Raw genomic sequence first — 18,294 nt, 5'->3', positions numbered from 1 at the left:
ATTGCCGGCTGAGTTCTTAAGACTCATACTTCGTGTGAATGTTTCTTAGGATCATTTCTAAGGTCATGGAATCGCAGCGCTAGCAGACAAGGACACAGGGAGGACACAAACACACACTTGCGCTGTTCGATCACCACCAACTCGCCCCGCAACATACCCTGCATCATTTCTAAGCATTGAAAACATTTACAAGCGACTTTTTATTCATTGCATAGTCCCATTAAAGCCACCGAGCCGTTACGCCCTTTTGTTTTGTTAATCGCGGCATTTATTACAGTTATTGTTCTAGGTTCATGAACTTTTTACAGGGCTTTTAGGAGGCGGCATCGAAGACGTTTTAAAAAAGAACATCAAAGCAAATGAGCACTAGATGGGAGGCTACACTGAGCACACCACCAAGAGGGAGTGTCTGCCTTGCCATACACTCTGGGATGCTGTGGGACGTTAAACACTGTAAACCAAACGAAACTTTTCAAACCAGTTCTTTATTCACCCACTGTGCGTTTCGATTGTTTTATTGTTTAACATTAAGTAAATCGAACGAGTCCTTTGCATTTTGAGTGCAGTTTGGACTCAGTTATGAAATGAACAAACTAGCACAGGTGTAGTCTTCTTGTAAGTTGCGCCTGTTGTCAGCAAATTCAAATTCTTTATTTATCCATGAAAATACAATAAACACAATTTATCCATGAAAACACAACTAAATAATAACACACAAATGCGACCATCCATCTTCGCTTTCCTCTACTTCCTTCCACCAAGACAGCCGCAGCAGGACAGACAATCAATCCCACAGGGGTGCTAATATATTTCACTTTAATTAATTACCTTTCGGTCGAATTCTCTGCGTGTTCATGCGCACGTGATGTGCATGGTTCCTACCTTTTAATTTGTTTCCTGATACGTACAATCAGTGTCAAATGAAACGCGAACAAGAGAATTGGACCGCGAACTGCAAAAGTGGAAGATATTACACTAGGGAGGCACAATACAAGAGCGGTTGATTTTCGAATCGAAGGCTTAAAGGCCGCTCTTTGGAAGTCTTAATAGGGCACGCCTGTGTTTCCTCTCTAGCCGCTAATATTTCTGGCTGTTTGTGCACGTGTTTCAGCTGTTTTGTTCGCGTTTAATTTGACGCTGATGGTACACAAGCACGGTAAGCTACTTCAACAGTTGTAGAAAGCTACATCGCCTTACATTACGCGACGCGAGAACCAACACAGAACGGGAGATTAATGTCGTTTGCATTATTCATAAACAGTGGCCTCTACCATATGTCCTGTCGCATTTTCAATATCAAAATAATTTTTCCTCTCCCGAAGTTTGGTACGGTATGGTCCTATAAACTGTAACGTCTCAAAGCGATACCTGGGCTATGAGAGACGCCGCAGTAAAGGGCTCCCAATTATTTTACGCCACTTTGAGTTCTTTAACCTGTTAAATTGGTTAGAGGAAGTTAGCCAGATAGGCTCCAGCAAAGTGTCGGAATGCACACCGGTATGCTAAAATATTATAGGCGTGGCGTTTATCGGCTTAGCGCGATAGCAGCGCCACACAATAGGTCGGTAAAGGCAAGGAGATCAGCACAATGCTGGCGATAACAAGGGCAGCGATAACGGCGCGTGCCACTTGTTATCTGTGGCTTCCATTGGCGCCCGAGTGAAATGGAGGCATTCTACGAACACCTCTGTCTTTAGGGACTTTCTAGGAGCCAGATTAGCATTTTTTTGTTTTACGCGCAAATGAGGTCCGTAGTTAATAGGTGCCTCTCTCTCCTCGGCTGTCATGATTGGCCAGCCAGCGATAATGAGCCGACCAGTCACGCCTGAGAAGTTTTATTAATATGTCACTCTCTCGTGCTATACGCATTCCCATTGTCATCCTCCCCAAAAGACGAGTCTGTTCACTTGAAGAAAAAGCCTCAAATTCAATCCAATTAAATTTATTCAACCACAGCACAAAGTCCATTCCGTGGTTTCCGCTGTAGAATAGAACACCGGTTATCTGTGCTGCGCGCAGTACATGTACTGCCGAGTCCATTTGCTTATCTTTTCTTTGGCCGGAATATCACCAACTAGCACTGGTTCCTTAATCCACAAACCTCTATCTACCCTTAACATTGGACCTATAATTTCCCTTTCCATTTCGCTTGTTGCAGCTTCCTCAGAAATGAGATCCAGCTTTTACGTTAGCCTCCAAGTTTCGGCTATAAGTGCCAATAACTACTCTCCTTTTATGTGGTAAATGCTGTCTACAGAAGTAAAAAGCTAGTGCTTGACTGCAAGTTAGCACCGTAAGTTATGAGGGACGCCAGGCTGGAGGGCCGATGATCAATTTAGACTGTTTAGGATTCTTGAAAGTTCGACGGAGTATAGGCACGCTATGTTCGCTAGATTTTGCCTCCGCTGATATATATATATATATATATATATATATATATATATATATATATATATATATATATATATATATATATATATATATATATATATATATATATATATATATATATATATATATATATATATATATATATAAGGTAAAGGAAATGAAGGGCTCGTTTGACAAACATATTAAGGAAGCCAAGTCACTGAAACCAAGGCGCATAGGGGAATGTTTTTAATTTTTTTTAATTTTTTTTAATTTGTAGTGCCAATCAATCTGTTTAAAGAAAATTACTTATAAGGCAGCAGAAAAAACAACCATGCCGCCGGTGGGCACGGTGGGTATGCTAGCCTTCGCAATTGCGGACTGAACCCGCTACTTGAGTTACTTTATCAGTGCACGATTGTACAGTATACGCCATACTTAGCGAGAACACGTGAAATGGTTAAACCAGCCGTTAACGCGAAGAGAAGTAGGCTTCACCGCGAAGCAAGCGCGAAAATTCAGACTCGTCCTCTCGAGCTCTCTGCGCCTACATCTCGTTTCGGAGTGAAATCTGCTTTTCTGGAATTAAGAATCGGCCTAACCATTTTTCGCATTCACTCTTAGTATGACAAATGCCGGACATTAACCACCTGACAGACACTTATTTCTTGGAAAATGGTACCAAAAAGGTCATTTAGCAGCCGTGCTGCCATCTGTCGGCAAACCAAAAAGAAAAAGGCTTTGGGCGACCCTTACTTGCACAGAGTGCCAGAAAACACGCGACGAGCTGTACTCGTCATTCGCCAGAAATGACAATCGGCTTACGGCGAGCCTGACTCGTCTATCCCCGCTAGAGGGTTAAAGAGGCGAAGGGCGATGAGGAATTCAAAATAAAACACGAGGAAATCAAACTATACGAAAAATAATCTCGATATTTGAAGCGTGGCACTCCAATGAAAAGCAGAATTCCCAAGAAGATTAGCTGCAACAAAATACAAACATGCTGTTGGCAGGAGAACCAGACCACAAAACCACGTTCTGCAATGCAAGCTCCCAGCTAACAACTGTGCGTGTTAGTGATGGCGGTCAGGTTATTCCAATATTTGCCAGTCCTTTTTGCTGTCGAAGGTCGTAGCCGCTGTCTCACCACGGCTAGCCCGACAATGTCTCTGGCTGCCATCCAAACGCGTTTGTAGTTTTCATTGCAGTGGCTCCTAAGTGGTGCCCTCACTCACCGTTTAATCCCGGGGGTGAGTTGACGTCGCAGGCAGCGTGCGTGCCTTCGAGCCAGGCGAGGCCCAAAAGCAACGCCTGCGTGAACACCGCCAGGCTTGGCATTGCCCTGCGGTGAAAAGGTAATTCGATTAAATTCAATTGTTTAATACTCAAATTAGACGTCGAAGAAACTGAAAAAAAAGCTGCTTTTGTTACTTATTGGAGTCGAAGCTAACTGCCTGTAATTCAGACTATGGCCGACATAGTTTTATAACCCCGCATAAAATTTTAAAGCTGCCTCGAGAGCAGCTTGAAAAATTTATGTCGGATTATAAGCTAATGCCGGCCATATCACCCATTAGGTACGGTTAGCCGCGACTACAAGTAACAAGCTGCATAATATGACGAGAGAGGCACATCATTAATCTATTCACTGATTCTCAGGCTAAAACTGCGTAAGCATTAGCAGGAATTAGGGACAGCTCCCAGCGGTCTGCTGTGGTTCAATGTGAAGTCGTTTGACCATTATCTTTATTTCTTACGTCACAAGTGATACGAACGCGCTGTTTTTTATTGTCCAAAGCCATGCTTAACGTGGTGGAAATCAAGAGAACTAGAGGCGCTTGTTCCAAATTCCTCGTAATATCTAGGTAGTCGTTAGATGCATGCAGAACCCAGTTGACACCATCTCGCAGGACGCGGTTCCGTAAACTCTCCTCCAATGGGATGACGGAACATTGGGGAATGTCGAGTAAGGTGGCCATTGTTCTGCTATGAGACGTATAAGACGTCTCTTGACGTTTATGCGGCTTGCGCAATAGCACGTTTTGTTCTGGTTTGTGAGGAATAAATTGATATTTATGCACAAACGCGCCCACCTGCTTGGTAGCAGGTAACGCAGTATGTAACAAGATCGCTGTATGTGCTGAACGAAGTGCACGAGAAATGCTGTCGCAGTTCCGCCCGTCATCAGTGCATTTGCGTGCAAAAGAGGCTGTGCCGATATTTCGTTCGCATTGCTTTGTCCGTCCCGATATCTGGCGTCGGTAGGCGGCAGCGATAATGGCGCGTCCACTCGTACAGATAGCACTTCGCCTATTCTCTCTGCACAAAGGAACGCTCTCGGGGCGTAGGTTTGACGGCTCAAGACCGGCGGTTGCCGTGAACTGGAGCAATATGCCAGCGCCTTGTTCCGTGCCAGCTATTCTTTTCCTTATTAAGACAAGGCGAAGAGTTCGTTGGCCGCGTCGCTTATTGTCAGCTTTATCGCTGCGGCATCGTACCTTCGCACGCCTCCTACGCTTATTGCCGATCCGTACACGTTTCCAGTACGTTACACGCGGTGCGCATACCTTAAGTGATGAAAAGCTTATGCGGGCAAAGTCGAAGCATCCGGAGCATACGGAAAGCATCGGCCTGGAATCTGGACGTGATAGATCACAGAACATAAAAAAAAAACAAAGCAAGGAAGGCTATGCCACCCTCATTGGGAAGTCGACTTATCAATTCTGTAGCAGGTGTGTTATCGAAGTGGCCGTGAAGCCATGGCTTTTAACTTCTTAATATCATCCGCCCACCCAACTTTCTGCCGCCACCTGCTACGCTTGCCTTCTCTTGGAATCCACACCGTTACCCTTAACGACCAGCGGTTGTCTTGCCTTCTCATTACTTGCCCTGCCCAAGCCCATTTCTACCTCTTTCTTTCGACTAGGATGTCATTGACCCGCGTTTGTTACCTCATCCACTCTGCCCGCTTCCGGTCTCTTAACGTTACACCTATCATCATTTGATCTGAGGATTCATCCGATACGGGATTCGGTTTTTCCTTCAGAGAAGTACACGTGTGTGCTGCACTCATATGACGCTATTATAATGCAATTGTTGCTCAGTCTCTGTGATTGCTGCATGATAGGCCACCATACAGAATCGTGAGCTAGTGAATTATTTTCTTTTATCTGCGTACGCGAAACTGATAAGGCTGCTCGCGCAGCGCGTGACATATGTTCAAGGGGGCAGATAATTCTACGTCGTTGTCAGGGAGCAGACTATACGTGAGCGTTCGTCACTGGCTTTTTGGCTGATCCTCCAGTGTGGGCACGTGTCGTTTGACGTGTGGGTGACAACAACAACACCAATAGATTACGACAGTACTTGATACGCAGCGATTGCGATGACTGCAATCGTTCATGCGCCTTGAGCCACTTCGCCCTTAATTGCACATCTGGTTGAGGGGTGGGTTGCGATCCATGAATAAATTTCTCCGTGACGGCCGACATAAAAGTAATCTTTTTCAGTAAGAATTTTGAAGCTGGGCTATATAGTTAGTTTATTGGCATGCTTGGGTGGTTAATATTACAAAAAACACGGCCAAAGGTATACAACACAAGACGAGTGACGAGAAGATTTATGAATGCATTACCAGGAAGGGAGGCCGGAATTTTGCACACAAAACCTCCCGTATAAAAATGGTCTATAGACAGTCTATAGACTTCCTATAGATAGTTGTTTTTGCCTATTAATAGTTTATAGACGGTCTATAGAAAAAAGCATACTAAAAGTGCATGGGCATAAATATATAGATCGTCTATAGAGTGTCTATAGGATTTGTATTGCCTTAGACTTTCGCTAGGGTTTGTCTTTAGATAGTCTAAAGAGTTTATGAACAGAAGTATATAGACAGTCTATAGACCGTGTAAATAAATTTTTGTAAGCGCTAACTAAAAAAGACACAAGCATGTGTGCAATGCACAGTACACGACTCTGTCTCTTTTGAGAATTTCTTGGTTTCAGCAGGGGTTCAGACATGGTTGGTTAGCTACAGTAAGGCATAATATCACCTTCACGTCATGCAGAGCACAGTAAGAAAACACGTGAACAACGGATCAAGATTTAACCTTTTTTTCTTTTACTGTGGATGTTGTAGCAGTGGTGACAACATGAAAGTGATAGTGACACGACAGATGTAAAAATCAAGGCGCCTATTCATAAGTAGAGAAAACTTGGAGAGCCGGTATCGTGTCGTTTTGAGAAACGAGCAGCGCGACAAACACTGACTAAGCAGGAGAAAGTTAGGTTTCTGGGTTTAACAATTCCCAAAGCGACTCAGGCTGTGAGGGACGCCGTAGTGAAGGGCTCCGTAAATTCGGACCACCTGAGGTCCGTAGGAGAAAGTATCGGGCGTGCCCGACAAGCCAGTGACTTGAATAGCGCTTAATATTGCTCTAACAATGAAGTGGTTATGCCTCTCTGTCAGCGCGGAACTAACCGCTATACTTTATTCGGACAGGCAGTAAATATGGAGCTTCGTCAGGCAACACACGCATTCAAGAGTAATACTCATCAAGAATCCTCGTGGTGCCTGAACTATAGGCCTCTGCTATGCTTTAGATTTAACGTACCAAAAGGGTTGGTAACCATGAGCAGAGCAGGGTCTTATTTCTGACCACGCATATTTTCTGTATGAGAATTATGTTTGAGTGCAAATGATTTTCTGTTTTTTTTTGTTGCTTGGTGAACCTACATATTCGATGCCGGCTCAAAGTTTTAGCGAGTAGCTGTTTCCCTTTCGCCCTTTGCCCAGTCCGTAATTGGCAGCTATTAGTTTTAGGAAATGACCCCTATTGAAGGCGTTGTAACATTTTGCCAAGTTACCATGTGTCGACGAAGAAAGACAATGAAAAGGAAACAAACATTAAAAAAACCTGAAAAGCGAGACTATATATAGCTAAACTCAGGCAAGTTACTGACAGTGGTTTATTCTCCGAATGATATTAAGCTATAAAACATGGGAAGAGGGGACGATAATGAGCAGTAATTTTCGATAGACATACATTTCTCATCGTCGTTTTCAAAGGCAAATGAACTCTGTTTAGGAAATTCTCTGCTGCTCTTTACCACCACTTTTCAATGATTACGAACTACTAATTTTGATTCGTGCATATGCCTTCATAATAAACCCTGTGCAGTGTACTGAAAAAGTGGAATCAATTTGTGTATAATTTCACGGGGAATATTCACGTGCGCTTGCTTTTTTTTGTGTGTGATGCTGCTGCTCAGCCGTTGTCTTTCAAAGAATGGCTCGATGCCAGTAGGGTTACACCGAAGGACACTTTTTCTTTTCGCTTCTCTGTATCTACACGTAGCAAGAATGAAATGAAGTGATCTGGTCTGAATAACTAAAAGTAGTACCTAATTATTTCCTGCCCTGGACTGTAGAGATAACAGAGAGGGAAGAAAGGAGTACAATAATAAAAGGGGGATCGCGAAGGCGCTGACACGTACTAAAGAAAAAAGTTGTGACGCATGTCGACAGGCGGTCACACGGAGGTGGCTGTCATGTAACCACGTAGCAAAGGATAGTGTATCAGCGCCTTAGTCACCTATAGGTCACTAAGGCGAACGCTGCAGCCAATATGGGCAGCCATTATGAAGATCGTGCTTTTTCTCTCCAGAACGTTTTGCTTTTCACTGAAGAAAGTGGTGAGTATAACGGCCCTAAATGCGCGCTGTTTGCTGCTCCACGTGTGTCTGGTGGGGCAACTGGTCCAACGCTGTATGTGCACTGTATTACATCCGCGCTCGAGATAGCGCCTCGATTGCAGCGTATACAGCTTCCTGATAAGATTTTGTGGAACGAGTGATTAGGGCACGTTACGTTTACAAACAATAGGATATTTTCCTGACTTGAACTTAATAGCTCATCGTTCGTACAGGAAGTCAGAGTAATCAAAACTTAAAATTTTCGAGTGCTTCCTTATGGCAGTGGAACGAAAAAATATAAGAAAAAACAGATGCCAATAAAGTGCTACACGACTGACAATGTCAATCCCAACCATTTCTCGGTTGCTCCAGATGCATGTGTGCAAATGCATCACTCTAGATTTTTCGTAGAAAAAGTGGTCCCCCAGCATGACGTCGTCAAGGGATGGACAGTATACTTTAATTTTGTATCCAGATGGAGAGATTGGAACACGGTTTCGCGCACTAAGGAGAACTGTCGGTGCTTAATACGATTAGTGTTAGAAATAAATAGAAGGTGTTTATGGCGCTCCCGAGTAGATGTACACAACATTAGCTGAACCGCCCCCTCCTCCCTCTCCTTCCCAATGCCATGATTACTCAAGTCTCTTTTCTCTTATTTGGTTGAAGCGGATAATGACAGATCGCAATCAACAGTAACCCACACCATCCGCCTCACAGCCGGCTCTGGATTAGCCTTACGTGAATGCTTTCTTTTACTTATTTCTCAAGTCATCCTCGGATGTCTATCAGAGCAGTGAGCGATCCCTCCCTCAATCTGAAAAAAAAAAAGGCTAACACTTGGGCTTCACCGCACCGGGCCGGATTTAAAGGTAAACTGAGGGCCAATAGAAGTGGCCTGTGCCGATAGTGTACCACGTTGTTAATACAAATACTACTCGCGCATAAAACTGGGCTTTAATAAACTAGAAAAAAACATAAACAAAATGCAGGTGTCACCGCCACCGGCCGATTTCATAAGCAAAAAACGTGCGTCAGGACAAATTTTGAGGGGCGGATCTCAGAGGCTACGCTAGACCGCCATTCAATTGAAAACGGTGGCAACCCGAGCTTTTCGGTAAGGATGTCACGAATTTGAATCGACGCACGGGAAAATTTTAAATCCAATATTCTCACCGACAATTGCGTCTTATACTGGCGGGCAACCCGATAACCAGAAAGAGCCAGGGAATCAATTTTTACTTAGAGCAATATTTGAATGGAATTGCCCTCAGTGTGTAGCTAAGTTGCTCGATGGCGAAACGAATCATCAACCTGCCTATGCAATTGTTTGGTGAGAGACCGCAAGCATTTTATCCAAGAAAAAGCCAAGAACAAGGCCAGGGGAAAGCTTGTACTCATTACAAAAGTGATGAGTGCCCGGTGGCACTGGGAATAGAACCCAGCACTTCCCGCATGCAAGGCGTGTCCTCAAATCATTAGCCCTATTTGGTCAGAAATCATTTAATTGCCCAAGTGTATTAGTAAGATGTCGAACACTAGGCCCATGGAAGGCTTATACCCAATACAGGACCAGTAGGTACTTAGCAGGACTTGAGACTGAACCCATAACCTCTTTTATTCGAAGCAGATTATCTGACCACTCTTCACTATTTTAATCAACCAACCTGTTTGAAAGAGTTTTCCTACTATGCGTAGTTCCCCCCTAAGCCCATATGAAAAAAATAAGGAGACGTATTTAAAGGCCGAAAGCATTAAAAGCCATCGAAGTGAACAAAGTTTTCACGCTCACCACTATCGGTTGATCCTGGACCGAAAGGGCAGGACTCGCAGCAACGGCGACGGGATCGGCGGCGGCCAGACGCGAGTGAGTGCCCGTATCCACTGAGCCGCTCGTTGGGGGATTGATGAGGTTTGGCACGCGCTACGCCCCCCGAAAGCACTGGCTACCGTACGGTGCGCGCTTGCAGATCGCGGGGCGTATCTTATCCGCCGTGGCGCGGGGTCGCGGATAAGGACTCCACAGCGGGCGCGGTAACACCTGAGTGAAGCGTTCCTCCTCTTGAGGGGAGGCCCCCGTTATCGGCGATATAGTGTACAGAGGGAAGGCGACAATTGTTTTACCCACGGCGGCAGCAGCCTCCGAGCGATTCGACCGCATAGTGGAAACAAAGGGCTTTGTATCAGAGCAAAGGCTGATGGTTCGAACGAAACCCCCTGAGAACTTTCGTGTGGACTGTTTGTTCCTCGTTCGTTGATGACTTCGGCATTGCTGCGGCACACTAAGTAAAAAGCGGCTGAAAGTTCTAGGGGGTTAGTTCATCGGGAACTAAAGGCGCTTGCCGCAACGATTAGTCCCTCCGGGAGCAACCATTAACATAGAAAAAATGTAAATTATCTCCCACGTGCTGACCGCTGCTCCAGTGGCCTAAGAGGTGCGTTTAGTCAATTTTTATCTATTTTTTTATTAAAGTACATAGAGCTAAATGCCGTACTTAAATCTAGAAAGGGCTGTAAGCCCCCTCTGGCTTCTCCCCCTTTTTCAATTAGTCTACAGGGGGAATGACTGCTCTTTCAGTAAATTAAGGTTGTGACAATACAGTTTCCAAAAGAACACTCTTAGAGAGCTATGCACGTTAGCCTTTTGGGAACGAAATGCACTCGCTACCATGATTAGTCCCTCAAAGACCAACCATTAATCCCACAGAGAAACTACAAATCATTCTACCCACTGACTGACTGCTCCTTGCGAAGACTAAGTGGTGCGTTTAGTCACAATTACCTATTTAGCCATTTCTGGCTTTTTAACGTTTTGCCCTTACGCTCCACGGACGATATGGTTTCTCTTTAAGCGAACCATAGCACAATTAGTAAAGGGCTAGAGGGCTATATTCATTTAGGGACTAAATGCATTGCCCCTATCATAGGTCCCAAAATAGCTAACAACTCCTCCCTTTGAGACTAACTAGAACGGACGTCGGCCGCAGTCAAACTCCCGACGCACTACACTATGAGGAAGGGCTGAGGGAAGAGGTGAGAGGAGGATGAGAGAAACAATCACCGTAGCGGACAGCTCCGGGTTAGTTTCGACCACCTGTGTTTGTTCATTACGTGAACTGACATCGCAGAGCACATGGCCGTTTTGTATGCATTTGTAAATGTAACTTTCTCTATTGTTCCTTTCTCACTATCCCTCCTCTGTTAGTTTCACGTCCTTATGTTGCATGCTATCCCTTTTATTTCCACCGGCTGCGGATCAGGAGCCGGAGATATATGTGGAAACTTCCGCTGGCGGCACTCGCTTCTTTCTTCCCTTATATGCGTTTCTTTGAAATAACAGAGAACTACTACTGAATTCCCTTCCGTGAAAATACGGCCGAGGGGAGGGTGAAGGATTCGATGCCGCTATCTCTGCCACAGCCACTGAGCTGAGCCTTCACTCTGGCTTGACATACAGGAGTGAAGGTAAACGAAAGCAGAGCGAAGAGCTGACTCAGGGGAAAGATAGAGGCAACTGACGCGGCAGCCACAAGCCTGTACATTCATACTTCACTTTTAGGTGATAAACCGATCTACAGTGGCTACAGGACTCCGCTTATCTTCACATAGTTCCAGTTTTTCCTGCGCAGCACGTAGAACTCGCTCGTTATTTTTTAATAAATTCAAAAAGTGCACAGTGCTGAAATGCGCTGCGTCTACTGTTCAGTTGGGGTTGATTGCACAATAGTAAAAATAAATCAGTTCATACAGGTGCCATTCTGCAAGGGGTTTGATGCACCAATGTCGTTCGTTATATTCTGAAAAAAAAAAAAAAACTGAACTGCTGCACAGGACTGTTGCGTATGAATAGAAGACCTGTACGTGTAACCAAAATCGGAGCACAGAATAAGAGGATGAACTGGAAAGTTTCTTGTCAGAAGCAGAAGCACGTGGCCATTAAACATGAAGTTGTTCTGTGCTAAAGAAGAACCTTTACATGGACTTCCTGCCACGTGATCATGTTCTACTTAGTGCGAAAGCACATATGCTCACCAACACCGACCAAGAATCCTTTCACCGTACGTACGAACGTTATTTCGATCTTGTGCCGTTGCGTAGCAACCCGAGTTCCCACCCGAGCTTACCTGAGTCACTCGGGTAAGCTCGGAGGAGCGTTGCGCCAGTTGTGCGAGAGGTCGCGGGATGAGCAACATGGGTCACACAATCGCTACCGGTGGCTGCGATAGAAACAGCCACCTGCCAGTGCAGTGGCTAGAGGTATGAGGGCTTGCCGCCATTTGTGAATGTTAAGCATGTAGAGAATTAACATTTTTGCAGATATGGACATTAACCCACTGAAGATGTCGCATCATATCCTTAAGGCGGAGCTTAAGTGACCCCTCCAAATTGAGATTATATTAAACACCAGCTTTCACACGTCAACTCGGTTTAACTGCGTTAGATCTCTACGGATTTTTTTGGAACCGGTTTTACTTTTCAGTTAGGTATATCGGGTAAGACGGAGGTGTCCGTATGTGAGCATCGTTTCGCTGATCGCGCAGTGATTGGTTATCTGCTCCAGAGAGGTTTGACGGCCGCACAGATTCATGAGAACAAATAGTACACATTGCAGTACTTTGTGTCATTTATTTTTTGTCCAAAGTTTATTCCTAAAAACATACAGCAAGAGGAGCTGAAGTCGCGGACTGCAGTGGAACTTGCATCCTGGGTACCTCCGAGGAACGCGTCCTTTCATCATTCACGAACAGCTACGTAAGGCGAGTGCGCACTGGTTTCCCGGAATTTGACGAAGTATCAAAGGCGCCAAAGAATGGTTCTGTGTCATGAAAAGATGCGACACGTACATGCACACCGGGAAGACTTCCTGAGTTCGCATGTGACCCGGGTTGACGCGTGATGTCATCGCTTTAACCCAGAGACAAAGCAACACTCCTAACACTATAAGCAAGAAGGATCTCCTGGTCTAAAAACGTTTCGGTGCGAACCTTCTGCAGGGAAAGTCACGGCGTCAATTTTTTGGACCTGTTGGTAATTTATTACCATCAATTTCACCCAAAGGACAGACCATTACTGCCAGCTATTAACAGCAGCTGCTGAAGCACTTGCGCCAAGAGATCAACCTGAAACGACCTGCAAAACTGCAAAAAAGGGGTCTTGTTACTCCATGATATCGTACAGTGCTACTTGGTGCCTTCTGTTGCTACCTGTTCCCTGTTATGAAGGCAGACCTGATGGGCAAGCATTTCCCCATTGATGATGCTGTCGTGGATGCGGTGTTTGAATGGCTGGACGTCCAGGCAGGATCACTTTATAACAGTCAGTTAGAAAAGTTAGAACACCGCTGCAAAACTTGTCGCAAAGTGTTGGGGGACTATGTTCAACGCTCATAAGATTTCAACCCAGTGCCACGTTTCATTCTCCGTCAGGCCTGAAACCTTCCAGCAGACCCTCGTAACAAAGGCAGCGTTAACAGCTGATGCACAGCTAACACAAGTATCAGCTTTGCAGTGCTGAAACCTCCTGCCGTGTTAAAACATGGCTGCCTAAAAGAGTTACAAATTATCAATATTTGTTGGCATGATGGAACCGCACGGCACAACGCGTCAAAAATATTCTTGATAACGCCTCCCGCTGTCCGCTGTTTGTTAAGGCATTCGAAAGCGTGCTGTATTCTGGTTGGGAAGGTCGCTATTGAGAGATGTTAGAGAAGTACGACAGAGATAATGAACAACCCATTGTAGCGTACCCTATGTCACGGGAACATGTAAATAATTTTCTGCCATTCACTGATAGGACATGCGAGATATGGTTTATTTAGTGACCTTTGTTTGAGCAGATGGAGGGTAGAGGTTTCCCCGCTTGTAACGACAGCATATATTAATGTTACGAAATATTATATGGGCAATAGCATAATTTATGTATCTCTCAGATTGTGAATATCTTGCCCCCAACGCCCCCACTAATGCTTGTAATATGCGGCTAGTCCATGCTACGGTTGGACTGCTTTACTGCGTAGAGTGCTTGCTCGCGCTGTGTTGTGTTGCCCAAGACCACCGAGATTTCTCAATGAAAACAATTTGAACTAAACTACGAATCTGACGACGACAGTCGGGTGTATTTTGCTTTGGGCAGGCTGGTTTATTGCTTCATTAATGCGAAAGATGAGCTAACGCGGTCAAGTCAGGTTACATATAAGACACAGAGAAAGGCGTAGACGCTAAAGCTTGTGCCTATCTTTATCCGTGTGTCATACGTAGCATATGTCATGTTTTTCCTTGCAGAACTTTCGCGCTCATAAGGAGAATACGTCACGTTAGTTTATTAGCGCAGGTTGTTAACAACGATTTCGGTCATCGGATCAAGTCTTTTACCTTAGAAAAACTTGCAACTTAGTAAAACTTCGTAAAACTTGCAATAATTGTAAAATCATTAGACAGAGAAAATCTAGGGCAGCTCAGCGCTGTTGACTGAATTGTTTATTCAGAAAACAAACACGTATCGGAATAATTGAAAGAAATGACAAAACAAAAGAAAACATCCAAAAGTAAGCACCTCCGCCTGCGCAGGCAGGTATTGAACCCTTGCACGAGCAAATTAGCAGTTGCACGCTGGCAGCGCCAGTTTTCAGAACGACAATGCGGGTCTGGCTTCCTTCAGTACCGGTCCCATAAGAGGCTGTTATCTTCGTATTGCCGCAAAGCCTTGCATGTTTGTTGATCTTCGAAACGAAAACGTCAGCAGGCGGCTCTGTTTGTGACGAAAGATACGACGAGGTTTTTCTGGAATGTTTGTAGCCGCACGCAAATGGTTCGAAGTTGTTCGAGATTATCGTGGAGGCTTTCCGCCACTTGGACTTCTACCGGAACTCTGAACAGCCAGTTGCAACAAACGTGCTCGGCGGTCGACGAAGAACTGAATTCCCGCTGCTTTCGGCCGCTCCCAATTTGAAGCAGACGAAGTTTCGAGATAAGGCGCGGAAAGCATCTGCTATAATCTAGAACAACGTCGAACCATCTTTGTTCGTAGAATGTTCGTAGATGCGCGCAGCTACAAACATTCCAGGTTAATCTCGTCGCATCTTTCGTGGCAAACAGCGGTTTTGAGCATGAAGAAACGTTACAAAGCTTTGTGGCAATGTATTCTAGGTCTGATTTGCAGCCGTCCGCCAAACCGATTGCAGCGTCTCCATGTTTCTTGCAAGGGTGGTCAAACGGGCTAGTCGGTTGCTCATATTTGGAAAAAACAGCGCACCTTTAGACACGGACAGAGGCAGATATGTTTCTCTGCTCTATAAGCGCAGAGAATGTTTTTTGCTCTATAAGCGCGTGGTTAAGACAACATGCCCAATAATTCTGGACAAAAGCATTTTTGAGAAGGAAACCATTTATGAACGCACTTTTTTTCATATAAAGTAAGCTTTCTCTATGACAATCAATATAGACTCATATCACCCGACGGCAGTGTTGCATTTTTTTTTCTGTTCACGTTTTTGCCATCATGAAAAGCGTTCCCCATTGGTTTTCTACTGCAGTCTTAGCTGTTATATGCGATCGATGGAAACACTTTAAAAGAAAGATTTTGCTACATAGCAGAAGAATGGGCTGTTACCTTCAATACTTTCATATTCATAAAAGTACCGTATATTATTCCAATTTTCAAAACTTTTGTCCGAGAGTGTTGGACATGATCGCGATTAACGATTAACTCTCTGCTCTGTTCCACACAAACCGCCTTGAGTGATGTTGCAGGAACAACCACTTCTGGCGCAGAAGCTCATTTTACAGCTTCTCCTCTCACCTCGTATGTAATACAGCTACAGGCGAATTTTTTATTTTTTATTTTTTGCTTGGAAGAGGGCAGAGTTTCTTGGAGTTTGTCTTACTTTTTCTCCTTTTTGTCAGGGGTGGCAATATGCTTCCGCAATTCTTACGCCTTTTAAAGAGACACATAGAACAAATGTTCTAACAACAAAGGCGCTACTTCCAGTGAAAGGTGCACACGAGCTTGAAAAGTAGAAAAATGAATAAATACAGGTGTCCCTATGACCGGTCATTTTTGCAAGTAATCGGCGCTGCGTCGATACAGTTTTATGGTGCACGGATTCCAGAGGCTAGGCTGCATCACCATTCACTTCAGAACGGCGAAAACGGATAGAGTCCTTTCCGGTGTAGATGTCACGAGGTTGGTTCAAGTGGGTGAAAATCTTTAAACTCAATTTTGTGAACAGTCAGTGCATTTTTTGCTGCCGAAGAAACACGGACACGGCCAGAGAGAAACGCGTAATCGATTTTTTTTCTGAGAACAAATATTGCTGGGAGATGTTCTCATTGCCCCTGAGTGGTGGACTTCATTATGCGTCTTCATTTCCACGGCTCCACGTCCGCACATTTCTGTCAGTGCGTACGTACGTCGGCGGACGGACTGACCACTGAGCCACCGCAGTGGATGTATGTATGTATGTATGTATGTATGTATGTATGTATGTATGTATGTATGTATGTATGTATGTATGTATGTATGTATGTATGTATGTATGTATGTATGTATGTATGTATGTGTGCATGTGTGTATGTATGTATGTATGTATGTATGTATGTATGTATGTATGTATGTATGTATGTATGTATGTATGTATGTATGTATGTATGTATGTGTGTATGTATGTATGTATGTATGTATGTATGTATGTATGTGTGCATGTGTGTATGTATGTATGTATGTATGTATGTATGTATGTATGTATGTGTGTATGTATGTATGTATGTGTGCATGTATGTGTGTATGTGTGCATGTGTGTATGTATGTATGTGTGTATGTATGTATGTATGTATGTATGTATGTATGTATGTATGTATGTATGTATGTATGTATGTATGTATGTATGTATGTATGTATGTATGTATGTATGTATGTGTGCATGTATGTATGTATGTGTGCATGTATGTATGTATGTATGTATGTATGTATGTATGTATGTATGTATGTATGTATGTATGTATGTATGTATGTATGTATGTATGTATGTATGTATGTATGTATGTACGTATTGGTTTGGACCTATCGTCAGGTGAAGGCATCTTCTCGCGTGAGTCGTTTGAAGGTGGGGGCGGATATCCGTACCTGCCCAGGCGTGGATGCGGGAAAAGGCTTGTGTACTGGTTCAGCAGCCGCACGACTTTGCAACGAAGCAAAGCGCAGTGTTTTGCAGATGGGCGGCCTGGAAAACCACGCATGCGCTGCCTGCCACCGCCCCACCGGCGTTGGGGTGGGGTATTGCTCTCTCACGAAACGGGCTGTTTCCGCAACCCTTGATAAGATTCCGACAGAAGGGCGAAGCGGGAAATCCTATCAGCCCCGGCGAAAAAGAGAAAAATAGACAAGGTCAGGTATATCAGCTGTGCTCTGCCAGACGAGGAAAAAAAAAATAAAGCGCGGCGAACGGCGGTCATTCACACACAAAACTACGGATGGGCGTACTCTGCGAGCCTTGACTTGTCACACACTCTAGTAAAATAAAAATAAAACGGTACACGGAGGGAGTGGGGTAAACTTCACTTCATGAAAACCTTAGTTCCTTACTTTCTGCACACGGCACGCCTCTTTCCGCACATGCGAGCTGTGCTCCAACTCAGCAGACTAACTGCTGAGAAAAAGGCTGATCGGGGAACAAATCGCAGGACAGCAGGACAAAAATAAAAATTGTGCGAAAAGGCTTTTGTACCGCAGTGACTTTTTTTTTCCTAAATGCGCTGCATTACCTAAGAAATACCAGCGAAAAAACCGCAGCTGTTCATGTGGAACGAGGCGGGTTGACTCTTCTGCATAAAAAAAAAAAAAATTGGCTTGGTGAAATTGGAGGTATGGGCGGCCTAAAGCACTCATAAATATGTACGCTGCACTTAAATACACGTTGACAGCAGAAATGAAAGAGTGAGCTTTATAAAAATACCCAACTTCTTGTCGTTGAAATGAGTTTACGAGGTTATGCGATGCTGCGTGAGCACCGAAGCTCGAGCAATAACGCCACCATTGCCGAAGCGACGGCAACTCTTCTTCACAGGCAGCGAGGCCTCCGTAAACTGTCACGTGATCTCTCTTGCCACTGGGACTGTCCTACAGGTGGTTCGGGAAGATGGTAGTATTCGAGAATGCGCTCCATGGAGTCAGGGGACCCAGATGAGCCTTGGTAATGAGGACGTGAGGGACAGTTGGGGCTTGACAGAGAAGCAG

At 44.5% G+C, this 18,294-nt stretch overlaps 1 protein-coding gene across 1 annotated transcript in view; it reads right to left on the bottom strand.

Moving 5' to 3' along the window:
- The window catches only part of LOC144108837 (uncharacterized), a 52,598-nt gene extending 42,585 nt beyond the window's left edge, over positions 1-10,013 (bottom strand). The window contains exons 1-2 of the mRNA XM_077642027.1: positions 9,857-10,013; positions 3,606-3,712 (exon numbers count right to left, since the gene is read on the bottom strand). Coding sequence (XP_077498153.1) covers positions 3,606-3,708 — 103 coding nt within the window. The 5' untranslated portion in view covers positions 3,709-3,712; positions 9,857-10,013. The remainder of the gene's footprint in view (positions 1-3,605; positions 3,713-9,856) is intronic.
- Positions 10,014-18,294: the final 8,281 nt, after the last annotated feature.

The sequence above is a fragment of the Amblyomma americanum genome, chromosome 10 (assembly GCF_052857255.1).
Source record: "Amblyomma americanum isolate KBUSLIRL-KWMA chromosome 10, ASM5285725v1, whole genome shotgun sequence".
Taxonomy (NCBI): domain Eukaryota; kingdom Metazoa; phylum Arthropoda; class Arachnida; order Ixodida; family Ixodidae; genus Amblyomma; species Amblyomma americanum.
The sequence above is the reverse complement of the archived record's forward strand: the minus strand, read 5'-3'. Positions and strand labels throughout refer to the sequence as shown.